General features: G+C 39.5%; 3 protein-coding genes across 7 annotated transcripts in view; 1 reads left to right on the top strand and 2 right to left on the bottom strand.

Moving 5' to 3' along the window:
- The window catches only part of EPB42 (erythrocyte membrane protein band 4.2), a 37335-nt gene extending 20923 nt beyond the window's left edge, over positions 1-16412 (top strand). The window contains exons 5-12 of one of the 2 annotated variants that reach the window (XM_074235226.1): positions 871-1048; positions 2487-2625; positions 3633-3742; positions 4172-4414; positions 7198-7497; positions 7834-7994; positions 8811-8944; positions 11977-16412. In XM_074235226.1, coding sequence (XP_074091327.1) covers positions 871-1048; positions 2487-2625; positions 3633-3742; positions 4172-4414; positions 7198-7497; positions 7834-7994; positions 8811-8944; positions 11977-12139 — 1428 coding nt within the window. In that variant the 3' untranslated portion in view covers positions 12140-16412. The remainder of the gene's footprint in view (positions 1-870; positions 1049-2486; positions 2626-3632; positions 3743-4171; positions 4415-7197; positions 7498-7833; positions 7995-8810; positions 8945-11976) is intronic. The other variant, XM_074235225.1, reaches the window with a different exon arrangement.
- Positions 12656-22790, bottom strand: CCNDBP1 (cyclin D1 binding protein 1). 2 transcript variants are annotated; one of them, XM_074235231.1, is made up of 11 exons: positions 22578-22790; positions 22427-22486; positions 22115-22194; positions 20670-20751; positions 20108-20204; positions 19872-19945; positions 18396-18472; positions 17546-17799; positions 16847-16907; positions 15686-15732; positions 12656-15452 (listed from the first exon to the last, which is right to left on the bottom strand). In XM_074235231.1, the coding sequence occupies exons 1-11, from the start codon at positions 22672-22674 to the stop codon at positions 15344-15346; spliced, it is 1038 nt and encodes a 345-aa protein (XP_074091332.1). In that variant the 5' UTR covers positions 22675-22790; the 3' UTR covers positions 12656-15343. The 2 variants fall into 2 exon arrangements, with proteins under 2 accessions (XP_074091332.1, XP_074091331.1); XM_074235230.1 differs by lacking the exons at positions 22115-22194; positions 22578-22790 and having other exon boundaries at positions 22427-22520.
- A 130-nt stretch (positions 22791-22920) lies between these two features.
- Positions 22921-25970, bottom strand: part of TMEM62 (transmembrane protein 62) — a 60534-nt gene continuing 57484 nt past the window's right edge. Inside the window, exon 14 of one of the 3 annotated variants that reach the window (XM_074235227.1) lies at positions 22921-23340. In XM_074235227.1, the coding sequence (XP_074091328.1) occupies positions 23008-23340 (333 nt within the window). In that variant the 3' untranslated portion in view covers positions 22921-23007. The other 2 variants (XM_074235228.1, XM_074235229.1) reach the window with 2 other exon arrangements.

Genomic DNA, 25970 nt, shown 5'->3' with positions numbered 1-25970 from the left:
GGTATGGAAAAGCACAATATGTGCATACGTATGTGTGAGTGTGTGTCCATGTCTGTTTCTATGTCTGTAGTTAGAGGTTCCTTTTGTATAATTATAAAATAAATATGAAATAGGGAAGGGGGGGTCAGTGGTGGCAAGGGAAGATCAGAAAAGGCTTCATGTAGAAAAAGATGGTACTAAGCTTTGGATCTCACTCTAGCACCTAGCACAGTAGATATTTAATAAATGTTGATGACTCACCTTGGAAATAAGGAAAAACAATCCAATTTTAAGTTTCTAGTTTTTTATCCCCACTCATTACCTTTTATTCTTTCTCTTTTCAAGACGTTAAGGCTCTTGTAAAGTGTCTATCTTTAATATCTGCTACTTACATATTTATAGAAATTGAGTTCTTAAATTGTACTTAAAGTCAAAGGATCAGGGTCACCCATAAAATGATTTATTACAGATTCTCCTGGTGCTTTCCCCAATCTTTCTAAAATCCTTTTAAAAGAATGACATTTTTTCATAAGTGAATCTCATCAACTGGATGAAGAGATGAGTAAGGGGCAAAAGGTTAGGCTAGGAAAAGGTCATAGAAGTGACCTAGTATAAATTAAGGAGAAAGGAGAAAGAGAAAAAGGAGAGATGACTAAGCAAAGGTGGTGGGAGAGAAAAAGAAATAAAGGAGTGGAAGGAAAGGAAAGGGGAAGAGAAGAAGATGACAAAAATGAGGTTAAAAAGAGAAAAACTAAGGCTGTTCTAGAGGTCACTCAAACCTGGAAGTAGGACCTTTTCATACATAGCTTTCATATAGTACAGGGCCTTTCCCATTGAGGTGCCCTAGGAGATCAGTACTAATATTTCCCTCCCATGCTCATTCCCCTACAGTTGAATTACAGAAAGGAGAAGAGTATTCTGACCAAATCTCAAACACAAGATTCAGGGGACATGAGATTCCTGTATAAGCGCCGAGGGAGCTTGCCCATCCTCTGGCACTGGCTCACTGGCCAAGGGCGGCAGGTGCCTGATGGGCAGGCCTGGGTGTTGGCAGCTGTCACCTGCTCAGGTAAAAGTCATTTCCTAACTGCCTAGCTTCCAGAGCTGATTAGTATCACTGCTTTTCTAGGCTTTAAAAGATATACTCTCCCCTTTTCCACATAATATCATATCTTCCTTCAAACACAGATGAAACATTTCCTTAACCCTACCCTGCCTCATAGCTAATTTTATTTTAGCATTCCCTGAGACCCTACATATAAAGATGTGTGACCATACACACATACATAGATATATGTATTGTATCTATATTACCATATCTCTGGGCTCTATATTTATTTTTTACATTTATTAAAAGCCTTTTTAAAATATTTTATTTTTTTGTTACATATTGAGTTCTATTTATCTTCTCCCTCCATTCCTCACAATACCATCATGGAGAAGGCCAAGATATATGTGTGTGTGTGTGTGTGTGTGTGTGTGTGTGTGTGTGTGTGTGTATACCCATATCTCCATATATAAATATAAATATAAATATAAATATAAATATAAATATAAATATAAATATAAATATAAATATATATATATATATGATCTCTACACAATACATACTTCTACCTGTCAGTTCTTTCTCTAGAGGTAGTTTTCATTTTCTTCGTAAGTCCTTTTGCCTTTGATCTGAAAGTTCATATTACTCAGAATAAGGATAGCTAGGTGGCTCAGTAGATAGAGTGCTGAGTCTAGAGACTGGAAGACTCATCTTCCTGAATTCAAATCTAGCATTAGACACAAACTAGCTTTGTGATCCTGGGGTAGTCACTAAACCTGTTTGCCTATTTCCTCACCTGCCAAACAAGCTGGAGAAGGACATAGCAGATTAGTCCATATCTTTGCCAAGAAAACCCTTAAATAAGATCACAAAGAGTCAGGCAAGAATGAAATAACTAAACAACTACTCAGAATAACTTGGTCATTTACAGTTACTCTTTAAATGATACAACTTCTATTGGTTCTGCCTGTTTCACTCTGCATTATTCCATGCAAGTCTTATCATATTTTTTTTTAAAAACCAACTTGTTCATCATTTCTTTCAGCACAATAGTATTCTATTACAACAATATACCACAAACCCCAATTGATGGGCATTCCTTCCATGTTCAGTTCTTTGCCACCACAAAGAGTTACTCAAATTTTAAAAGATATAGGTTCTTTTCCTTTTTTCCAATAACTTTGGGAAACAGACCTAATATTGGTATTATTAGATCAAAGGGTATACACAGTTTTATTATTCTTTAAGCACAATTCCATATTTCAAAGGTATTCTATGTTCTTTTTTTACATGTGGCTTCTGTTCTATTACAATGTGAAATCCTTGAAGGCAAGGACAATGTCTTTTCCTTCCATCGTGATTTCCACTTACCTCTCTGTACAGATGTAGAATGCAATAAACATTCTTCACCATGCTGCCATGGACCCAGACTTACTCACTATCCCCTTCTCCTATATAGTGCTGAGGTCCTTGGGTATTCCTGCCCGTGTTATCACGATCTTCGACTCAGCCCAGAGCACAAGAGGAGCCTTGACTGTGAATGAATATTATGATGAGAATGGGCTTCAGACTGGAGAAGACCAAGAAAACCGAGTCTGGTGAGGAAACCCCAGAGGGTATAGGATGGAGGTTGAATTAAGCCAAAGGGGAACCTACAAATAAGCAGACCATCCAGAGTCATCTGTCTCACCTCCTCTCACCATCATTACCATGTTAGGGAGAGCTTACAGAACACACACAGGAGTATAGGAAAATGAGGTAACAACTATGCAGAAGCCTTCTTCCTGATCAGTTAGCAAGTATTCACTTACTTTTAAGCATGTTGTAAGTGCTGGGGATACAAAGAAGGACAAAAACAAGATACCTTGAAACAACCAACCTCTAGCCTCCTTCTTGGATTGATGCAGCAATTCTTTTACATTCCATTCCTTCTTTAATAGATTTTTTTTTGCAAGACAATGGGGTTAAGTGGCTTGCCCAAGGCCACACAGCTAGGTAATTATTAAGTGTCTGAGGCTGGATTTGAACTCAGGTACTCCTGACTCCAGGGCTGGTGCTCTATCCACTGTGTCACCTAGCCTCCCCCATTCCTTCTTTAATAAAGATCTATTTTGATACCTCTCTTGATATAAAGGAATTCTGGGTTCTCAAAGACTAGGGCTTAAATACCTAAAGCTCTGATAGAGCTATCAAACTGCAAAAGTCTCCTGTTTATGATTCAGAGAACAATCTAAATTCAAAAAGGGTCATATCCAGAAAGTTGGCCCCCGGGTACTAATTCTTTTTGATCACAGAAACAAAAGAAGGAGAAGGAAGGAAGGAGGAGGAGAAGGGAGGAGGAGGAGGAGGAGGAGGAGAAGAAGAAGAAGAAGAAGAAGAAGAAGAAGAAGAAGAAGCAAAGGAGGAAGATGAAGGAGGAGGAAGAGATGATGATGATGATGATGATGATGATGATGATGATGATGATGATGAATCTTCTAAGATTTAGCAGGGCTTGTATATGCATTAAAGTATAGAATATTCTCACTAACAAAATCAGGGTTCCCTTAAATTTCTAGAACCTCTTTGGTGCTCCACTTCAGTTTTTCCCTTTTTCTACTCACAGTATCTTCCAAGTTTCAACTGAATGTTGGATGACAAGACCTGATCTGCCCCCAGGTTATGGAGGATGGCAGATTGTGGATTCAAGCCTTCAGAAAGAAGGTGAACCTAATGGTAAGAAAGGAAATTCAGTAAAGGATGAGGAAGAAATAGAGGGAAAGAGACAGGGTGAAATTAGTTGTGAAGTCCTTACACTTCCATGGATTCTTTTGCCACTACCTTGAGAATACTTACAACCTATTGCGTGGCACATCACCTTCTGATCAAAGCAAAATGGTTGATGTTTCCCATTAGCCCTTCCACAAGGGGCTCTATTGCCCTTAGAATTTCCTTAAGAACCCCAATTTCAGAAATTTGACTCACACTTCTCACCTTCATCCTGGGAGAAAATGATGACCAGAAACTAAGTGAAGCAGGACAGGAAGAAGAATTGAGGGGAAGAACGTGTAGGGAAGTTTAGAGACTTCTCTTACTTTGGGGCAGCTCTTCTCGTTTAGGGATATCCAGAAGTTTTCTCTAATCTGACCCATTTCTCTCTTTCAGTCTTGGTGCCTTGTGATCTAGTTCCAGTTAGGGCAGTCAAGGAAGGGGCTCTGGAGTTGAGCCCTGTGGTACCAGTCCTTTTTGCCTCACTCAATGCTTCCTGTGCAATCTGGATGAAATGCAGGGATGGGACAGTGATTCAAGCTGACACCAATCCCAAATATGTGGGCAATAACATCAGCACCAAGGGGATCGGAGGCGATCGTTGTGAAGACATCACCCAAAACTACAAATACCATGAAGGTACATAGCCAGACAAAGTGGGACCATGACTTCTTTTGACAGCCAACACTGTCCAGGAGGGGAAATAGTTAAAGGGAGTCTTTGTAAGGAATAATAATCACAATAATAATGACATAGTGCTTTAAAGTATGCACTTTATATTTATCATCTCATTTAAGCTGATCAAATAGTAATTGGATAAAAGGCAGTTAGAAAGTAAAGGACTAGTACAATGGCAGAATGGATAGAAGCATAGGACTGGAGTCAGGAAGACTTGAGTTCAAATCTAGCCTCAGATACTAACCAGCTATGTGACTCTGGTCATGTCACTTAACTCAATTTCTTCAACTGTAAAATGAGCTAGAAAAGGAAAAGGCAAACACTGCAAAAGTATTTTTGCCAAGACAACCTCATATCAGGTCAGATAAAAAAGTATAATTTGAGTGAAACAATTGAATAATAATGTCAACAAAAGAAACGGTCTCTGGAAGCAATAAAACCATAACCTTCTCTCTCATCCTAAGAAACAAGCTTTAAATACAAAAACCTAACCCCATAGTATATACACAGATTAATTCTTTGCTCCTTTCTAATAATAATGATGATGATGATGATGATGATAAGAATATCTTATTAATTCAATCATCACCTAATTAATTTTCTTTTCATATAATAGTGTCACCCAACTTTTGTATAGATTTTTATAGTTCTCAAAATGTTTTCACATTTTACCCTCATAGCAAGCATGAATGTAAGGGCTTTTGTTGGCCCTGTTACTTGTTTCAATAGTTAGAATCAACCAAGTAATCAACCAATCAACAGGCATTCATTAAGAGTCTACAAGTTAGGTCCTGGAGGTACAAAGATGGAAATAAAAAGCCTGCCTTCATGAAGAGGAAACAACAACACACATATGTAAGTGTGTATTATATGCACATACATATATATATGCATATATATATCAAGGAAAAGTAATATTCTCATTTTATAGATAAAAAAATTGAGATGTAATGATTTGCTTAAGATCACAGAACTAGTCAGTGACAAAAGGGAATAGGAATATGGCCTTCATTATACTTCATAGATTTCTGGAAGAGACCTCAAAGGCCATATGGTCCAATCAAGTCCCAGTAAAATTAAATGACTTGTCCAAAGTTACATAAGCAGTGTCAGAGGTAGGATTTGAACCCAGGTCTTCCTGAGTTTAGGCCCAGCCCCCTGTGCATTGTGTCAACTAGTGTTTGAATTCCTACTAAAGTTTAAAATTCAACTTAAACACCATCTCTTCCATGAAGTCTTCCCAGATTTCACCAGTCAATAATGAGCTTTCTTTACCCTGATCTAGCACTTTCTGTATCTCTCCTTCCAACTTCTTATGACTTTTTAAAATCTCCTTCTATTTTCTATATATGGCTTACATTTTAATTTGAATTACTCAGCTCAGATCACTCAACCCCAAAAATGAAAACTAACATTCTTTCATGTTGAATTTTTATGTTTACAAAGTACCTTAAACATTTTTTCTTTGATCCTGTATTTAATTGTTAGTTTCATTTTACAGATGAGACTGAGTAAATGTCTGAAGTAGCATTTGAACACAGGTCTTCCTAACTCCAAGAGCTATACTCTAATCACTATATCACTTTCCTGTTTCTATCAGATTTTTTTTAGGTTTTTTGCAAGGCAAATGGAGTTAAGTGGCTTGCCCAAGACCACACAGCTAGGTAATTATGAAGTATCTGAGACCGGATTTGAACCCAGGTACTCCTGACTCCAGGGCCGGTGCTTATCTACTCCACCTAGCCACCCCTGTTTCTATCAAATTAAACTCTCCATGAAGTCAGGGACTATGACTTGTTTAAATATTTATTTTCTCCTAACATCTAAAACAGTTTTCTATATTCACTAGGTGCTTAATAAATGATCAATGAATGTAATTGCTCTACAATTTATAAAGTTAGTTTTCCTTCCAAACCTGATAAGGAAAATGAAATGATTTGCCCATAGTCATATGATGAACTCCTGTACTAGGCACCTTCTCAGTAACCATTTTGGTGTGCTATGAAACTGTGCTGAATCCCAGAGAACACTAGGGAAAACCTAGGAACAATGGAGAGAAACTATAGGGAGCAAGATTTCAGCCTAACACAAGTAAAAGCTTCCTAATAATTCCTATCCCAAAGTAGAATGAGCTGCCTCTAAAGGCAGAAATTTGTTGCTTTGAGAAGTCTTAAAGCAAAGATTTCAAGTAGATGTCTACATGTTGGAAATGTAAAGGAAATCATCATATAATGTTGGATTAGATGACTTCTGAAGTCTCCTTCAACTGACAATTTTGTGGTATTTGTGGTGTTTAAAAGGTCACTCATTAATTTAGAAAATTATATTTTAGATTCTCAATGTGAATGACTGTGATTGATCTCTCTTTATGGTACCAAACACTAGAACTCTGAAGAGCGTCTGTAACTCTAGACTGAGCAGATTTAAAATCACAATACATCTTAATTAAAGGACCTTTGAGAACATCTAAACTAGCAGTTCTTAACTGAGGTCCATGGACTTCCAAGAATTTCATTAGTAAACTTGTATGGCCTTCATTATACTTGAATGGAAAAAATGTTTTGACAATTGAATTTCCACACAATTGCTTTCTTTTGTAATACTATGTATTTTATTTTATGCATTTAAAACCTTATTCTAAGAACTGGTCCATAGCATTCCCAGGTTGCCAAAGGTCATCTATGACTCATAAATCACCTCTAAAGGTTGAGAGATGAGTCTTTTCTATATCTTTTATCCTTCAGGATCTCCACAAAAAAGTGAACTTTTGGAGAAAATCTGGAAAGAGAGAGATGAACCTGGGAAGATCAATGGGTTCTCCCTCAGTCCAGAGACATCAAATCCTCTGCACATGCTCTTGAGTTCATCCAGCTCCATGTCTTTGGATGGAGAAGTCGAGTTAGCTGTGAAAATCTTTAACCACACTAGTGAGGAGAAGACTGTAGAGCTGGTGATAGGGATCCAGGCTATGGACTACAATGGAGTCACCATCACCCCCTTGCTCTACAAAAAGAAGATTTCACTTACTTTACAAGACAATGAAGGTAAAACACATTCAGCCAAGCATAATATCTTCTGGCTTCCCTTGCAATAGGAGAAAAACCCTCAAAGAAAGTTTGGACAGGTCAGTGAGATCTAGGTCTCAATGTGAGCCCTGTTTTTTTCTGTTTAGTAGATTTCTTCCTTAGAGGAAACAAATATATCTTCAATTTCCCTCAAGGGATCATCACCTTCAGTCCAAGTCAAGCTGTGGAAGCCCATTTCAATAATTTTATTAGAGTAACAGTGGTTTAAGTATCTTATTTGTGTGTCTCATTTAAAAGGATCTTCCTCCAGCTTTTCACTCTCTTCTCTTGATCTCTACTCCTCTTGTGTTTCAGTTAAAACCATCAGTACCAGCTTGTTCTCCTCCCATTTTGTGGAAAGCCCTCCTGAGAACAGCATTCTGAGATTGACAGCTGTGGCAACTCACAGAGATCCTGACATTAGCTATTTTGCTCAACGGGACATTGCCATTTGTAAACCACAGCTCACCATTGAGGTTAGGGGGTTGCTCCTTTCTTGAATTGCTGACCAAAATTACTTTCCTGAATTACATGAAGTATTCTCTGTCATCAAATTGATAGCCCTGCTTTAAGAAATGACATCTGACCCTTTCAGGGAAAAGCAGAGTGAGTAAGGAGTGTTGCAGAATGAGCCACTTGTAATAATGGTTAAGAGACACTGTATACAAGCAGGTTTTCCTTCTGAACTCAAGAGATATTTACTCTCCCAGAGAGACTTCTACATTACCATGTAAAATCTAAAGTTCTATCTTCCTCAGTTATGAAGGTTTTCTCTTTTTTTTCTTTAAATTTGCTTTTATTTTATTTTCAGTTCTAAATTCTCTCCTTCCCTCTTCTCCCTCCCTCAGCCTATAGAAAAGGCAAGAAAAACAAAACCAATTACAAAGATATCTAGTTATGCAAAATAAGTCTCCTAGCTACCTAGGAAGAAAGGAAGGAAATAAGCTTCAGTCTATAGCCAGAGTCCATCAGTCATTGGAGGTAGATAGTGGTGTAGGAAGGAAGCATGTTCCATCTTGAGTGAAGATTTTCAATTATAGACAACAGACACTAGACCTACAATGATTTCTTTTTGTGTATACAGCCTCTTGCTTTGTGTTCGGGCTAGGATCAGGTTTCAAATTGTGGCCATGGTTGAAGCTAGGAAGGTATGTGGAGGTTGGGAATATTGTGCTGATGTGAGAAAGGAGTAACTCTAGTTTCCTCTAGTTATTCACTGATGTCCACACCTTGATAAATATATCTTTGGCATATTTTTCTTTCGGTAAGACAGATTCTATTTCTCCCTACAGGTGCCAGAGAAAGTAAGACTGTATGAACCAGTCATAGCCTCCATCTATGTTCAGAATAAGTTGGACTCTCCTATGGAAGATTGTGTGATCACAGTATTTGGAAGAGGACTTATTCACAGAGAGAGGAGCTCTAGGTAAAAGGCTACTAAAAGAAGGATGACTGTCTCTTCTAGTTATTCTTACTAGTTTCTAGTTAAAGTCTCCATGATCAATAGATGTTTTAGGGTTGATGAGCAATAGCTTTGACTCATGAGAATCTAGTTCAAAGGTCTTACAGTTGATTCATTGATTCATTCATCTATTTATTTGTCTATTTATTTAAAGGTTGAATTGAATTCAATTTAAAGGTTGAATCTCCATATCTCACTCAAGCTGAAAGAGCAAGGGCTACTCCATTTATTTTTGACATATCCCATTTCCATCCTAAGCAAATTCATCCCTCTTTAGACAACTCAATGCCCCCCCCCATTTCTGGGGGCTTATTGTTAATGCTGAACATAGTACAGACACCAAATCAGCATACCCTACTGCAGCTGAGAAATCTGATGCTCCAGAGATCCTCTAGTCTTCATCTTCTCAGTAGCTGGGATCATAGATCTGTACCAATATGCTGGGTCTTTCACTTACTCTTTTATTGGAAAATAAACTTGGTATTCAAGGTCACAAATATGACCTACCACAATATCAGGTTCTGAGAATGGATACACTTTGGACTTAGGTGAGGCAATCTTGACTGCCACCCTGCCTCTGCCTTCCTTCTCATTACAGGGAAATTGTCCAGAGTACCACCATATTGATGATGTGGTGAGGAGATGGGGACCATTCTTTAACATTCAAATTAGTGTCAGTTGTGGGGATCACAGGATATCATTGCTCCATGAGAACAGAAGTTTGGTTTCAGCAAGCGAACTTTACATTATAGACTTTTTGAAACTAAAATTGTAAGATATAAGAATTTAAGAGCAACATAGGGTCTTCTGATCTCAACATCAGAAGGACTTGGGTTTAAAAACCTCACCTCTGATGCAAACTGATCAAAACACTTAACCATTCCATGTCCCAAGTAATTATCTAAATTTTAGATAAGGTGTTGATTTCCATTAATAGAGAGTGGTTCCTGCTAAGGAAATAAATCATAGGTCTGAACCAAAACCAAATATCAACATTAATCTATAGATTAAGGATAGGTAAAGCCATTTATATTTCTGGTTCATTTAACCTTCCCAAGACTCCCTATAGAGGGACTAAACCATAGTGAGTTGACAGCCTTAGATCCTGGAAGACGTGGCTTCAATGTCTACCTCTGGCATACTAGGAAGGCCACTTAACCCCCTCAGTGTACTAGTCTAGGAGTTCCTTATATCCCTAGAATTACAGAGTTTCTGTTGCTAGCCCATAACAACTACATGAGGTAGGAGTTAATTATATCCATTTGCCTGTTGAGAAAACTAAGGCCCATATAAAATAATGACTTCTTTAGATTCAAAAAGACTCAAATGGCCTTCTTGATTCCAGTTCTAGTCTTTTATCCATTAAAAAATGGATGCTTATGTCTAGTAATTGTCACTACAGCAAGTGCCAGACTGACATAAAGCCATGGCCTCAAGATCTAACACTCACCTAGCTTTGTATGATCTATAAAGAAGACTGGAATTAGTACCAAAGGGATAGGAAGGTTGTGCCTTAGTGTATAACCAAACCTGGAGTTAGGAAGACTCATCTTCCCAAGTTCAAATCTGGCCTTACTTAACTAACTATATGACCCTGGAGAAGTCACTTAACCCTGTTTGCTCCAGTTTCCTTATCTACAAAATGAACTGAAGAAGGAAATGTCTACTCCATATCTTTTCCCAAAAAGAGTCGAATATGATGAAACAACCAAACTACAAAAAGGTGCTGAAGGTTGGTTCCCTTTTTAGAGCACTCGAACACTGAGAATGTCTTTTCATGACCTCCCAACCCACTTTGGGATATCCCTCATAGAAAAACTATAGATCCCAAGCCATAGGCAACAGGAGGAGAGGAGGCATTTCCAAATTCCACATCCTGCGGTCGTGACTCCTGAGCATGCTCCCTAAACAGTGGAACTATAAGGAAATTTAAGACAAGTTGCAGATATAGTACCAACTTTTATTGATAGGAAGTTTCCTCATCCTTGTTTTCTACTCCAATGAAATCACTGTACCAATCTCTGTCTCTATTCCTTAACAACCTTATGAAGTAGGAGCTATTATTTATATTCATTTTTCTATTTTTTGGAGACAATTGGGGTTAACTGACTTGCCCAGGGTCACATAGTCTCAGACCAAATTTTAATTCAGATCCTCCTGATTTCAGAGATGGTGCTCTAACCACTGTGCCATCTAACTGCCCCATATACATTTTTTCAAATGAAGAAAATGAGAGATTAGGTGATTTACCACAGTTCACACAATCAGATAAGATGGTATAATGCATCAGAGATTGGGCTTATAGTGAGGAAGACCTGAATTTGCATCCTGTCATCTTCGATTGTTGGCTATGGGAACCTGTTTGAGCAACCTTAAGGGATTATATAAATGTTAGTTATTATTTTAATTCGAGGTTGTTGAAAGAGACTCACCACTCCTGAATCATGAGGTGCAGCAGATGAGAGCACAGGCAGGGATCAGGTGCTTGGATGATGATGTCTTTCTCTTCTGGTTCTATGGCCCAGTAAAGCTCCAATAGACCAGTTTACCAGTAACACAAATCTCCTTATCTCCCATACAATCATCCCTGTGTCCCAAGCAGTTATCTAGCTTGATTTCTTTATTTTGAAGATGACAAAGCTGAGGCCCAAGGAGGTTGTGATTAGTCCATAGGCCCATGTCAGTAATGGAACAGGACAAAAAAAGCCCAAGGAAGCACCAAATTAAGTTCCAAATATGTGGCAGTAAGTATGTTAAACACAACAAATATCTCATTTGATTCTCATAACAACCCTAAGAGATAGGTATTATTATTATCCCCATTTTACAGTTGATAAAACTGGAGCAGACAGAAATGATATGATGTGCCTCAGAAGTGTCTGAGGCTGGATTTGTACTTGTCTTCCTGACTACTGAATTTTTCCCAGTTGCCTAAGAAAAATAGGACTCAAAAATAGCAACTTTTTTTATTTATTTGTTGTTATTGTAAATTTCAGATTAGGTTCTGTCTGGCCTGGAAATTCCCTCAAATACCAGATCCAGTTCACTCCAACCCAAGCAGGGTTCCAAATACTCACTGTGGAAGTGGATTGCAACATGTTCCAAAACCTACAAGGCTACAAGAGTATCAACGTGACGATTCCCATGCTTCCAGCTTAAGGTTGCCAGGTGTATCTGCCCACCTTGAACTCTGTCCATGCTTGTGAAATGACAGGCCCAGAATCACAAACTAGAAATGAGCATGGCAGGGGGAGGCCTGTTTCTTAAAGTGTAACATATCAGATTCTCGAATGGGTGAATGTCATTTCAGGGTGGGGAGGAAGGTGATTAAGTTCCAATCACTCCTGTTTTTTGGTTGATGTGGGCAATGGGGTTAAGTGATTTGCCCAAGGTGTCTAAGATTGGATTTGAATTCAGGAACTCTTGACTTCAGGCACTGGTAGCGCCACCTAGATGTCCCCCCTCCAATCACTCCTAAACTACTAGTAGGAATAGAATAGACCAACAGAGATGAATTCCTAAGGGGACTTCTACCACATTGGTCTATGGCAGTCTTGAAAATTGGGTGTCTCAGTACAGAATTAATGATACTACCTTTTATTTTGATGGGTGCTTTACAGCTTTCAGAATAAATAACAATAAAATATTCATGATAGTAGTATTTATATTGCACCTACAATGTATCAGGTTCTTTGCCTATCACTTCATTTGATCTTCACAAGCTAGAGAGGAGAGAAGGAAGGCAAAGAGAAAGAAGGGGAGAAGAGAGGACTAAAGAGAATCAAATCTGTCTTCGTACACATTTGGTAAGACAAATACAGCTCAGGGAATATGTAGAATTAGTATTCCCAAATTAGATTTGGTGATAATTTAATCATGTCAACATCATTCCTGACCATTACCAAGAATAATACATGTAAACTGTACACGATATAATAGTAATGAATAACATTTATGCTACACTTTTAACATTTTTTTAAAGTTTTTTTTGAAAGGCAAATGGGGTTAAGTGACTTGCCCAAGGCCACACAGCTAGGTAACTATTAAATGTCTGAGGCCGAATTTGAACTCAGGTACTCCTGACTTCAAGGCTGGTGCTCTATCCACTGTGCCACCTAGCCGCCCCCACTTTTAACATTTTTAAAGTGCTTTATACATTCTATCTTATTGGTTTCTAGCAAGAAGTCTATGAAGTCATCACCATTTTACAGACAGGAAAACAGACTCAGAAGATTTGACCCCAGGGTCAGTTTGGTTCCTAGAGCTGAAGTCTGATAAATAGAACAGAGAGAGAATGGAAATAAACAAATATATAGGACATGGAGCATATGATGTCAGAAAGCATGGTTTCTTAACCATAGTTTGGTGTTCTGATACTACATCTCTATTTCCTTTTTTGAACTTGACCCTTCTTATTTGTCTTCTCTTCTCAAAGAGGCCCATCCTTACCCAAAAAGGCAGCTAGGTGATACAGCAGATAGAGCACCAGGCCTAGAGTCAAGAAGATTTGAGTTCAAATATGGCCTCAGATATTTACTAGCTGTGTCTCTGGGCAAGTTACTTAACCTTGTTTGTCTCAGTTTCTTCATCTTAAAATGAACTGAAGGAAACGGCAAACCCCTCTAATATCTCTGCCAAGAAAAGCCTAAATGAGGTCATGAAGAGTCAGATATGACTGAAACAACGGAACAATGACCCTTCCCCTAAACTTCTTGAGACGACCAAACAGCCTTCTATATATTTTTTAAATAAATGAGAAATTATAAATGTTGAGTTTTAATAGCTTAGAACCACAAAGATGTTCGGATCACACTGTCTGTAACACACTCCTGTCAATGTTTATTATTTAAAAACATTTCCCTGGGTTTCTATTTACAAGTCAAAATAGCAGAGATTGGTTTACTGGATGAAAATAGACTATGAGGAAAGCCTTTCTAATACAGGAAAAAAATGCTAATTGATATGTCATTCTGTATTTACCTCATTCTCAAAAAGTTCAATAGACGAATATTCAAATTTACATAGAGGCTTCCAAGCTCCTTCCAAGAATTCCAAAAAATATAGACTAGCATCTTATGGAGCACATACACTACTCCAGAACATGTTATAGTTACTAAGAGTTTACAATGTTCCCCTGCTTTCAAGTCTGTAAAGTGCATTGTATACATCTTTCATTCTCTTCATACAAACCCTGCAAGGCAGGATACTTTGACTAAGAAGTCAAATTACCCCCAATTTCCAAGGCAACTAGCTCAGATGGAGTTGCAGGGACTCACCTCTAGTCTAAGGGATAGAAAAGGATATAAACAAAGGCACTTCATTCAATCTTCCTTCAACAAAGCACTGAGCTCCAGTAGGCTTTGACACAGCAAACTTCCATTGTAACAAAAGAATCTTAACCATCTCTTGTCTTGTCAAGTTCTGCCCTGGAGTTTTGAGGTAGGGAGAAGTCCCTTGGTTCTCTAAGGCCAAGGCCAGAAGAGCACAAGCTCTGACAAAGAGGTCTTATACAAGCAGGAGAGACTTCAAGCTCTGGCTCAGGAAATGACTCTGGGTCTGTCATCTAAAGACCTGCTGAGCTAAGTTTGGAAAAATTAAACAAGTTACTATATGCTTTTTTTTCCTTTTCTTTTTGGGTGTTAGGGACAGGGAGCAGGGGAAGAAGGTGGTGGTGGATGCAATACAGCGTGAAACCATCTACACCAAAGCACAGAAGGTTGACATCTGTATCAGAGAATGAAGTATACATATACATGAAGTCCTAGATCTTTTGCAGAACTAGTTATCATGAAGAGTGGCTCTGCTTTTACTAAGAATAAAACCAAAGAAAATGAGCTCAATGCAGCAAAGCAATCATAATGATTTGGTTAGAGAGCATGCTCTGATTTTATGTTGTGGCAAGATGTGGAAGACAAATATAAATTCCTTGGAAGTGAGGCTTACTTCATCTTTTTGTATCTGTATCCTAAGGACTTAGAATACTGCTGGGTATACAGCAGGTTCTTAATACTCATTGCCTGATAGTGACATAGTAGAAGTACCATTACAGATGCAGGGTCAGCTCCGGAAACAAAAAAAAAAAAGATTTTATTGTAAATAAAGACTATATAGGACAAAGCTCTCCAAGAATCCAAGGGGCATAAATAGAAGGTCATATAATCAACTTTTGTTTCTGTCCAAACAAGCACCATGTTCACATGGTTTGCACACACTGAACAGTCTTGGTTCCATGAAGACCTCCAAATGTGGGCTTCCTTTTGAAGTGTTGTCTCCAGCTCTCCTGACACAGGAAGCTTGTGGGGTCCATCACAAGAGCCGACATCCGAGCCTGGTTGTGGCACCATGAGAGGAAGAGGAAGAAGCTCAAAGTTCACCCTGGGTAAGGTTCTTGATTTTGTTCATGTTGTGATCAATGGCACTGGAGAGAAATTGGATCCAGTTTTCTTCTTCATGGGGACACACATGACTTGCCCTGAAGAATTTGAGAAGAAAAAGAAATTGAATTCATGATAGTATCAAGGGATGGCTTATCCTCAAACTACCTTTACCAGGGAACAGGGCACCAGACAGGATCACAGTAGGACAGTTTTCATGCTTAGTCCAAGTCTACCACTATCTGCTCACAGAAATTTAAAAAATGGCTCAAAGAGAATGACTCTGAACCCTCCCGCTTATTCTACGAAGATTTGGGAACTTCAGACTTACTTTGTGATTTCAAGAACCTTTTTCAACACAGATGCTAGTTTTGCAGCCTATAAATTAAAAACAGAGAAACAGTTCATCTGTCAGCAGAAAAGAGTGAAGGGAGGAAGGAAGTCACAAAGGGTCAGTCTCACCTCTCCCCACACCTTCAGTCCCCCATTCTGGAGAGCTGGGCATATATGTACAGCCGTCAAATGAACTGACTAGTATTTCTTCTCACTTTTCCATCAGTAAGCAGAATTTTTACAAACACCAATATCAAGGTAACTTAATAGGAGCATGTATAACAAATTCTATACCTTTTAAAGTTATCAAAAATTTAGAAGAATATTGAGATATGTAAGATCTTTAAAATTAAATGACATTTTTAAAATAGTGCTTATAAAATAATTTTGTGAACGTAAGTTAGATGACAATTTCACTTTTCTACAATAGCAACTAATTTGGCAACTATAATTTTATGTAGGGAGGAAATAAGAAAATTTAGTTCTTCCTTCCAATTCTAAGAGTATGGTCAAAGAACAGCCTTTTAAAGTTAAAGCTTAAATAGTTAAATTACTTATCAGAACTTCTCTTTCAGAATACTTTATTTCTCTTTAGAATATTTGTCTAGCCAAATAAAAAATTGACAAACAAGTGCTGAAACAGCTGATAGTTAGGAATGCTCCTAAAGCAAGATGGAATTCAGACTCTTTTCCCTTCTCTAGGTGGCCCCCTGCTATATATACATAATAAAGCCTTTTGGAAAGGCCAAGATTTTTTAAATGCAGACTTTGCTTCCTTTAGATCTTTTTTGAAAATTATTTTTATAATTCTTTTTTTACTGTGCACTTAATCATTTACAAACACAAACATTTCAACATGCAAAAGAACAAGAAAGGTTTATATAAGAAATTATAATCTTCTGTTATTTAGTTTGGGGTGGTTTCCCACCTTGGTCAATAATAGTAAAGCTGGCTTTGTTGGAGCGGGGGGGGGGGGTGTATTTGCAATCAATTTGTAACATTTTCTTTTTCATTTTTGAACTGGAAGCTTATTGGGGGGGGGGGGGGGGAAGGAGTTACTTATTACCTGTTACCATCATGAATGAACACACTCACTGTCCCTTCGAGAAAACCCTGTAGAGAACTAGTCTGTAACTGCTCCTATAGCATAAAAACTTACATTTAGTCGTACAGCCATTTGATTCAAAGGTGGATACATGCTCAGAGCCAATTCATCCACACTAGAACCAGAAAAGAAGAATCACTAATAGCAAAACTGATGACACAGAAACAGGCTCAGGGGGAAACTGGAAAACACACTCTTTAAGTAAATAAGTAAAGAATACAGCAGACTTAGATATTCACGTTTTTTCCCTCAATATCCTGCCTCTGTTCCCTAAAAAACACAAGGCTCCAGACATGAGAATCCTGACAGAACCCCCAGTAAAATGCACTTAACTTCAATACATATATTACACATATAGTAGGAGGCAGCACTATATTTGTGCAGATGTAAAAATTCCATTTGCATTTTAAAGTGAAAGTGTTTGATTCCAAACAGAAATGGTAGTATGAAACCCTAAGCAGAGGTCAGGGTACAAATGTTTCCACAAATCAAACTACATCCATTTTTTTATTCATTCAACAATCATCTATTACAGCCTTCAGGGAAGATGGATAAAAAATAACATTCTAGAGAATGGGAACAACATAAACAAAAACAAAAGGGTGAAGCAAACAGCTAGTTTGGAGATGGCCAAACAGTTGAGTTTAGCTAGAGTGTAGCTTGTATTACGAAGAACTGGGGTGTTTGAGTGGTAGGGAATTGTAGAGGATGAGAAAAGTTAAAAAGGTCAATCATTTCAAGCTAAAGACTTACCTAGGGCTGATTTCATTGGAAATGTCTACAATGTCATCTAACTGGGCGACCTGATCTGAGACAACTGTCTTCCCATGGGTTTCCACTGAAGACTTGACTTTCTTGAGGCAAGCTTTAGAGGCCTTCATCAGTCCCATACAAGGAGCTAAGAGCTGCTGGTCCTCTTCTGACCAATATGTGTCCCTATTACCCCGAGATCCCAATTCATCATCTTCCAATATGTCACTGTAAGGGTCTTCACTGTCCCCCTGTGCCTGGAAGACAATATATTAAATTTGAATATCCCAACTATCATGTTAAGTATTCAGGGAAAAAGGCATCTGGTTTTCCTGGCTCAGTCTTACCCAATGAGAGACAAGTTCATCATCTAGTCATTATCAAAATGAACCAAAAAACCCCCAGACTCTCCAACTGCTGACAGCCCACTTTAATAAGATGTTACAAATTTAATAGTAAGTATAATTGCTTAAATATGTTAACATCTTACCAAAGTATAACAGAAAAAGTACCAGATCCAAAAACTGGCTCTACCAGTCACTAGCTAGATGACTCTGGACACATCATTTAATCTCTGTGACTCAGTTTCTTGATCTGTGAAATGGTTATAGTTATACTATCTACCTTGTAAAAAAAAGTATTGTATCAAATGAAACAATCCATACTGTTATTAAGCTGCTAATATAATTAATGATAAGGGAATTACTATATTGGTAAACTAGTGAAAATAGGATTAAGATTAATTCAATTTACGTTAGGGCACAGTCTCATTTTAAAGCTATTTGATTTCTACTCATCTATTAATTATGAGGTTGTTTTGCAAAGACTTGGTAGGGATGTTGAATCCCCTTACCTGCTCCATTTCTTCAAGTGCATCCTTCACTACCCTCAGATATGAAGCCAGCATTAAAAGTGCTGCTGCTTTATTATCTATAAGCAGAATAAGAGAAACCCAAATTATAGAAACAACCCAACAAATTCTCTATCATCTTACTGAGAATTAATGATAATTTCTTCACTTGTAGCAGTTCTAAGGAAAGGATAAAGCATCATTAATTTTGTCAGTGACAACACCATTCACTCAGGGTCTCATGTGTGAAAGCTTAATGCGACCTTTGACTCTTCCTTCCCTCTCTCACTTCTAGTTAAATATCTGAAATTGGTTGTTTTTGACTCCAGGTCCAGTGCTCTATCCACTGAGCCACCAACTACTCAGTATAAGCTTCATTATTAACCTTTTGGACTAATGAAATAGTCTAATAATAGATTTCCCCCCCTCTATTTCATCCTTTATACTGCTGCTAGCATAATCTTTCTCATACTTAGATCTGGTCATGTCATTTCCTGCTCAAAAATCTCCAGTAGTTCACAAATGCATAACAAAAACACATCAAACTCTTTGACCTGGCATTTAAAAACTTTTTGGCATTACTCTCCTCCCATAATATTGCTCTGCACATATTTTCTACTCTAGCCAAACTGAACTACTCATTGTCCATACCATTTTCTAGTCCATGCTTTCCTGTTTCTCCTCTTCTCTCATTATTCAACAATGCTGAGAATGCCCTCTCTGCCGCCTTTTCCTATAAATTTTTATCTATTCTTTAGAGTCTGGAGCAAATGCCATCTTCTCTGGGAAGTCTTCCCCAGTCTTCCAGCTCCCGTCATTCTGTACCTCTTACAAGTTTGTCATATTATTTCGTGTTAGGTATGTGGAGATGTTATATGTATATCCATATTCCTCCTATTTAACTGTAAATTCTATGAAGACAAAAAGTCTTATGTAATCTTTATATTTTTGCCAGCACAATGCATCCAACATCGTATCCAGCAGGGTAGTTAACAAAAGATTTTTGAATTTGGAAGGAAAACTCTACTAATACATATCTTTTTCTGTTTAAAAATAAAAATTGCAATTCTTAAATCAGGGTCCATTTGGAAATCATGAATTTTAGCTAAGAGTGTCCCACCAGAAATTAGTTTCATCTAATGAATATTTCAGCAGTGCTCCTGACATTGTCTGTAAATAAAACTTAGTACATGTATCCCAAACACTCAACAAATATTAAAATTCTCTAATGGAATTTGAATGGAATAGGGATTTTTTTGGAGCAATGAGAAAGAAAATGATAAAAGGGGAGATTGGCAGTAACAACAAATTTCCTTTCTCTAGCTTAGCAGTGATGGTTAATTCTTTTAAAATCTGTTACTTGTTAAATCTGGGCAACATTACAAATACTACAAAATTGGAAGTGAAACGTGAAAAATAAAAATTCCCTTTCACAGGGCTGAACACAATCAAGATCATACCTCCCATTACATCACTCACCTTTTGGTAGGTGAGACACCTGGTCACACGTTTCCCAGATACTGCCAGTTGATATGAGAGACTCGTGTGATATGCTAAAGAGCAAAATCAATGAGGATATTAACGACTCAAACCTCTATCTTCTAAAAAGCATCTTTCCTGACTGTCCCGTGCTGATGCCCAAAAGGAGACTCTCAGGGTTTTCCTTCATCCTCAAGGCAATTTGAGTCCCATCAAGTAACAAACCATGTCATTACCATTGAGGTCGAGCTCTAACAATCACTTCTGCAAGCTGGGCCATTCCCTCCACTACATCCACAACAGTATCTCGAACCATTTTTCGTAATGTGATACCTGCAACCAAAGTCAAGTTTTAAGCATCCTAGAGGTCTTTCAGGGAGAAATTATTTGCTATTACCCATCTGAGAGTCTATACTCTACAGGAGGACTGTCCAACCTTACTTTTAAAAGTTTTTATTAAAACAATAGACAATATATTTTGACATTTTAGTGAGAGCTCTGCTGTAGTTCAGCTTCGTTTACCTTTAGTAAACCCACAGGCGGCTGCATAAAATTGCACTGTGGCTGCCTTTTGGACAGCCCTGATCTACAGCATAGGAGGCAGTACCTATGCTTCACATATGACCTGCTTTGTCCTTCCTACTGCTCAATCCCCAGTAATTTGATAATTTTCTCTGACTAGAAAGATGGTAGGATTCTGCCCAAAAGAAATCTGGCACGAGAATCTTGCTCAAGTTTTTCACTCAATCATTCACAATGCCTGAGCACATCAGTCACCGACTGTGCAAAGCAGATTACCTTGGTCTTTGGGAAGCCAGTAGTATGCAGAAACCTCTGCCAACACAGCATTCTGGATACTTTCACAGAGTTTCCTACAGTCCTACAAAAAAACATAGATCCATTCCAAAATGAAGAAGAAATTAGACATGATGAAAAGGGACTGCTTAGAGAAGAGTAGAGGTACATATAAACTTCACCATTAACTATCAAGTATTTACTGATCAACTACTATAGACTATCCAAAGATACTGGACACCCATACACCCCAACCAATGAAATATCTACTGTATGAAAAGGCAAAGAATTAACACTCTATTGCAGGATGCTGATGACCTACTCTGAACCATACACCCCCCCCCCCCATTTTATTTTATTTTTTTTAGGTTTTTGCAAGGCAAACGGGGTTAAGTGGCTTGCCCAAGGCCACACAGCTAGGTAATTATTAAGTGTCTGAGACTGGATTTGAACCCAGGTACTCCTGACTCCAGGGCCGGTGCTTTATCCACTGCGCCACCTAGCTGCCCCCCCCCCCCAATTTTAGAGAGCACATTTTTGAGGAATCTGAACTTAAACCTCAAAGTAACTACAATGGACCTAATACTGTACCTCATGTCTATTTTTCCAAAAGGAACCGTTCAGTGATCTCCTGCTCTTAATTCTACTGCACAAACTTAATTCAGTGCTATAATTTTTTCACATTAGCATTCATTTTATATTAAGTAATAAAATAATCAGACTAGAAACGTTTCATTCTTTCTCCTCTTCCTCCATTTAATAACTTGCTATGATTTCAAGAACACAAAAATTATCAAATCTATTTTGTATGTTCCTACACGTCAATGCAATTCAGGTTAAAGAAAGTTTATATGTCAAAAGTTATTATATATTATTATACATATTATGTCAAAATTTATATATCTAAAAGTTTAGATAGCAAAAGAAATTCTGATAGAGGACAAGTGCGCACACACACACACACACACACACACACACATAAAATCCGGAGATGTAGCATTAGAAGAGATTATAAACAAAATCCTACTCTTCGTGGTGTCCCTAGGATTTTACCATTAGAATTTTTTGGAGGGGGAAGGAGGGGGGACCAACTACTTGTAGTCTGCTTTTTAATCCAAAGAACGCAAGTACTTTCATGAGCATCCAACTCACCGCTGGGATGAAAGGAACATAAAGACAAGTTCATCCCCGCAGGTGAAAATATCTTGACGTTTACATAGATATATATACATGGATAGGGGCATGTATGGGTGCATAATATGCATACATGTGTGCAGTGTGTATAGAGACTTACTTTCATGGACATGGGGGAGGCGGTAGAAACGTGAAGGCTCTTACCCTAGAATTTGGTTCGTGACTGTAAAAACCCTGGGAGTGCGCTGTCTTGGGTTTTATATTAAAGAGCTCAGAGACCTAAGCGGCGGCGGAGGAAGCCCGGCCAAACCCACCTCTGAGGAAGGCAGGGGAGGTCTCGCGAAGGCCAGGCTCAGCTTCGTGGCTTCCTGAGACACCGCCTGGGCCCTGTGCCCTGGGGGAAGCAAAGCGTGATGGGAGGGGGCGAAGCCCCGGCGCCGCGGCCCCCGCCCCCCGCCGCCCCCCGCGCCACAGCGCACGCGCCGCCCCCCGGAGGGCGGGGAGGAGGACGCCGGGTTCCCGCGCCCGTCGGCGGGGCCGGCCCGGGCGGTCTTCTTGGTCCAGGAGGAGCAGGGCCGGAACGGGGGGCCGGGGCTCCCCGAAGTCCCCGGGCGAGACTCACTCACCGAGCTTGTCCCAGAACCTGTGCGCGTCGAACGCCTCCGTGGTCTCCCGGGCCTCGCCATCTGCGGAGGGACGGGGCGGGCCGTGAGAGAAGGCAAACAAGGCGCCCCGGCTTCCGCCCGCCGCTAACGCGGCCCCCGCCCCGGGCCTCACCCCGCACCCGCGGCAGTAAGGAGCGCAGCGTCCCGATGAGCCCCCGCAGCTGCGCCACGGGCTCCTCCGGGCTGGGTGCCGCCGCCCCGCGATCCATCGCGTCCGGCCCCGGAGCTCCAGCGACCGCTCGGGCCGCGATCCGGGAGAATAGCTCCAACTTCCGGACGCCGAGAACTAGGCCCCGACTTCCGGCGGCGCGCTGCCCGCTTCCGGCCCCAGGCGAGCCGGCGGCCCGGCGCGTCGGGGACGCCCCGCCCCGCCCCCACACAAGCTCCGGGCGCACTGTGTACCATTTATTGGATTCGGTTTGAACCCCCCCCCCCCCCCCCCGGCCTCACCGGCCGCAGCGGTGACCGGGGCCGCTTTGGAGACTCGTTCCCAGGGAGTCGGCGCGGCCCTGGGGGCCCGGGCCCCCGAGAGCCCGCCGCCGTCACGGCCGCTGGGAGCTCTGATGGCTTCTGACTTCCACCATGAAGGCTCCGAGTTGGCGGGAGCTCAGGGTCCAGGCCCAGCGCACCACCGCCGGGGCAAGGAGCGCCAGCCAGCCGAACAAGGGGGAGAAGAGCAGCGCCACGGCGCCGTAGGCCCTCCAGACCAAGTAACCGCAACCGATCTGGCACAGGTAGGAGAGCAGCATGAGGCTGTGCACGGGCAGAGCCCTGTGGTATCCTCCCTTGAGATGAGTGGAGAAGACGTAGCCCTGGCACCGCAGCAGCAAGATCCAGCACAGATAGGCCAGGAAGGGGATATTAAAAATCAACATCTAGAAAAGAAAACAGGACCCGGATCAGCATCCGACTCATCGCCGGTAGAGTGGAAACTAGTCAACATTTGACCTCAAAGCCAACTCTATGCCAACATCTTTATATGCAGCATCCAAGAATTTTCGATGAGGATGGGGCATTCCTCTTACACCTCACTTCCGTTCTTGCTCTGCCACCAAGTCCTGATGTCTTGGTACAACTCACCGAATCCAAGTTTCTTCATCAATGAAAAAAGTATCTTAGAAGTTCTGCCTTCTAAGGGTTGGTGATTTATCAAATAAGAAAGTTGAGAGGACAGAACTTTGTGAACTAGAAAATGCTTTCAAACAAGATTTCATTTTCAACACCATACATTTTTTGATCATCTGAAATCACATCAAGGCAACCACACCAACGGGATTTTCATTCATCCAACAGTACATATTCTAACAAGCAGTAAAGAATGTATATTGGAATTTAAGTGCAACGCTCTACCAGGTTAGACATAGCATACAAAGCCAAAATTCTTGCTCTCAAGGAGTTTTGATTCTTCTGAGAAGGGGCATCAGGAGAGACTTCATTTAGGAGGCAACACTAATACTAAGAAGGTGGGTACAAATTGTACAAGGTAAGAGGTAAAAGAGAGGTCAGCGGCCTTGTGGAGAGTATTGGATACAAAGGAAGATAGAGGTTTAATTCCCACCTCCAGATGATATTCATCACTTTGGGTCCCAAGCAATTCACTTAATCTCTCTTATCTCCAGTCTTCTCTTTTGTAAAATGGGAATAGTACACAGTACCTCCCACAGAAGTTTTGAGGGTCACATGATGCAATGTACTACGAAAATGTTAGCTAGTATTAACTTATGCAAAGTCTGAGAGGTACGAGAATGTTATGTAGGAAGGATAGCTAGAAGGTCAATTTTACTGAAATAGAAAATGTTTTAGGGGAATAATATGAAACAACCAAAAAGAAGGAGTCAGATCATGGAAGATTTTAAATGTCAGACTGATGATTTGGTATTCTATCCTATAGGCAGCAGAGAGCCAATAAAGATTTTTAACTGGAGGAAGGAATGACATGATAAGATCTGTTTTATGTAGAGGCTGGCAGTTCTGTGTAGAAATTGGATTACTGAAGGAAGAGAAGGGTGTGGGGTGAAGCAAGAAGAATAAGAGACTACTGCTTTCATTAGTGTTAAGTGGTAATTAGATAATGTATAAGAAAGAGAAATAGATGAATGTATTAAGACAGCAACTGCCTGGGGCAGCTAGGTGATATAATGAATAGAGTGCCAGACTCATCTTCCCAGTTAAAATCTGTCCTCAGACACTTAGTACCTATGTGACTCTGGACAAGTCACTTAGTCCTATTTGCCTCAGTTTCTTAATCTATAAAATGAGCTAGAGAATTTCTGCCAGAAAACCCCAAATGGCGTACTAAAAGAATTGAACACAACTGAAAAGCAACTGATTGGATATGTGAGCTGAAGAAGAAAGAAAAGTCCAGGATAACTTCAAGGATAAAAACCTGTAGGCTCATTTTAATAGTGTCACTTAATGAAATACTACTTTAGCAAGTAGTAAATATATTAATTTCCCATATGCACACATCTATCTCCAAATAATGTTGTGATATATATTCCAATTTGCTGTGTTTTTAGTCTCTCAGCTCCCTATGTCACATTAGGGTAACATTTGTACATCCAAGTGTTTTTTATTCTTTACTCCTTGTCGTGGGTAAGGTTAAGCATGGGAAAATGAAGTATAGAAAGTAAGAAGAGGAAGAGTGTTCCCTCTGATTTTCTGTGTAAGTTTTATGTACTGTTTTAGTTTGCTTCGGTAACCTTCATGAGCATTTACTCTTAGGGTTCAAGTATGTAGTGGCTCCTAAGTTACTAGATCTCATTTTCTTGTTCAATATCCCTATAAAAATATAGAAAAAGAGACAGTTATAATGGAAGTAAAGAATCAGTTTCTCTATTTGTAGTGAATACTTTCCTCCCTGGAGGGTATTTATATTTAAATACTATCTTTATAGATGCATAACTTCTTTAATAATAATAGTGCTTCTAAAAGGAAGCCAAAACTAAGAGAAAAGTCAATAATGGTCCCAGGAAACAGATGATTAGACATTCCTTCTGCAGAAAGGCAGGGGACTGGAATGGAATGGAATATTTGCATACATTATCATTATACTGGGTTTGAGTTTTGGTGTTTTGTTTTGTTGTGGTTTTTGTTTTTTGCTTAACTACTATGTGATCCTGGCAAATCACTTAACCTCCATCTGCCTCACTTTCCTCATTTATAAAATGGACATTATAATAGCACTAACTTGAAATATTGTTGTGAGGATCAAATGAGATATTTGTAATGTGAATAGCATGCTGCCTGGCTGGTACATAGCAATTGTATAATAAATGTTCATTCTTCTTTCCTTTGTTTCAGTGCTCATGGCAAAGTATTTTTCAGGGGAGGGGGCAGGAAATATCTCAGTACATTGAATGAAACTGACACTTCTACAAGAAGAATTAGAGACTTTACAAAGACAGTTTCTCTTCAAGAATACCAATCTTTGTGAATTCAAGATGTGATATGTTTTGAGGTTGGTACACATGTGTGTAAAAGACAAGGTTTGTTTTTTTGAACA

Source organism: Macrotis lagotis, chromosome 4 (assembly GCF_037893015.1).
Source record: "Macrotis lagotis isolate mMagLag1 chromosome 4, bilby.v1.9.chrom.fasta, whole genome shotgun sequence".
In the NCBI taxonomy this organism is placed as follows: domain Eukaryota; kingdom Metazoa; phylum Chordata; class Mammalia; order Peramelemorphia; family Peramelidae; genus Macrotis; species Macrotis lagotis.
This window is presented reverse-complemented; position numbering and strand designations above follow the sequence as displayed.

Coding starts and splice junctions, on each gene's coding strand:
- CCNDBP1 (XM_074235231.1), bottom strand. CDS start 22,674: ATGGATCGCGGGGCGGCGGCACCCAGCCCGGAGGAGCCCGTGGCGCAG. Junction 22,195..22,426: donor CAGGTTCTGGGACAAGCTCG/GTGAGTGAGTCT, acceptor TGCTTCCCCCAG/GGCACAGGGCCCAGGCGGTG. Junction 16,908..17,545: donor TCCAATGAAATCAGCCCTAG/GTAAGTCTTTAG, acceptor TTCTGGTTCTAG/TGTGGATGAATTGGCTCTGA.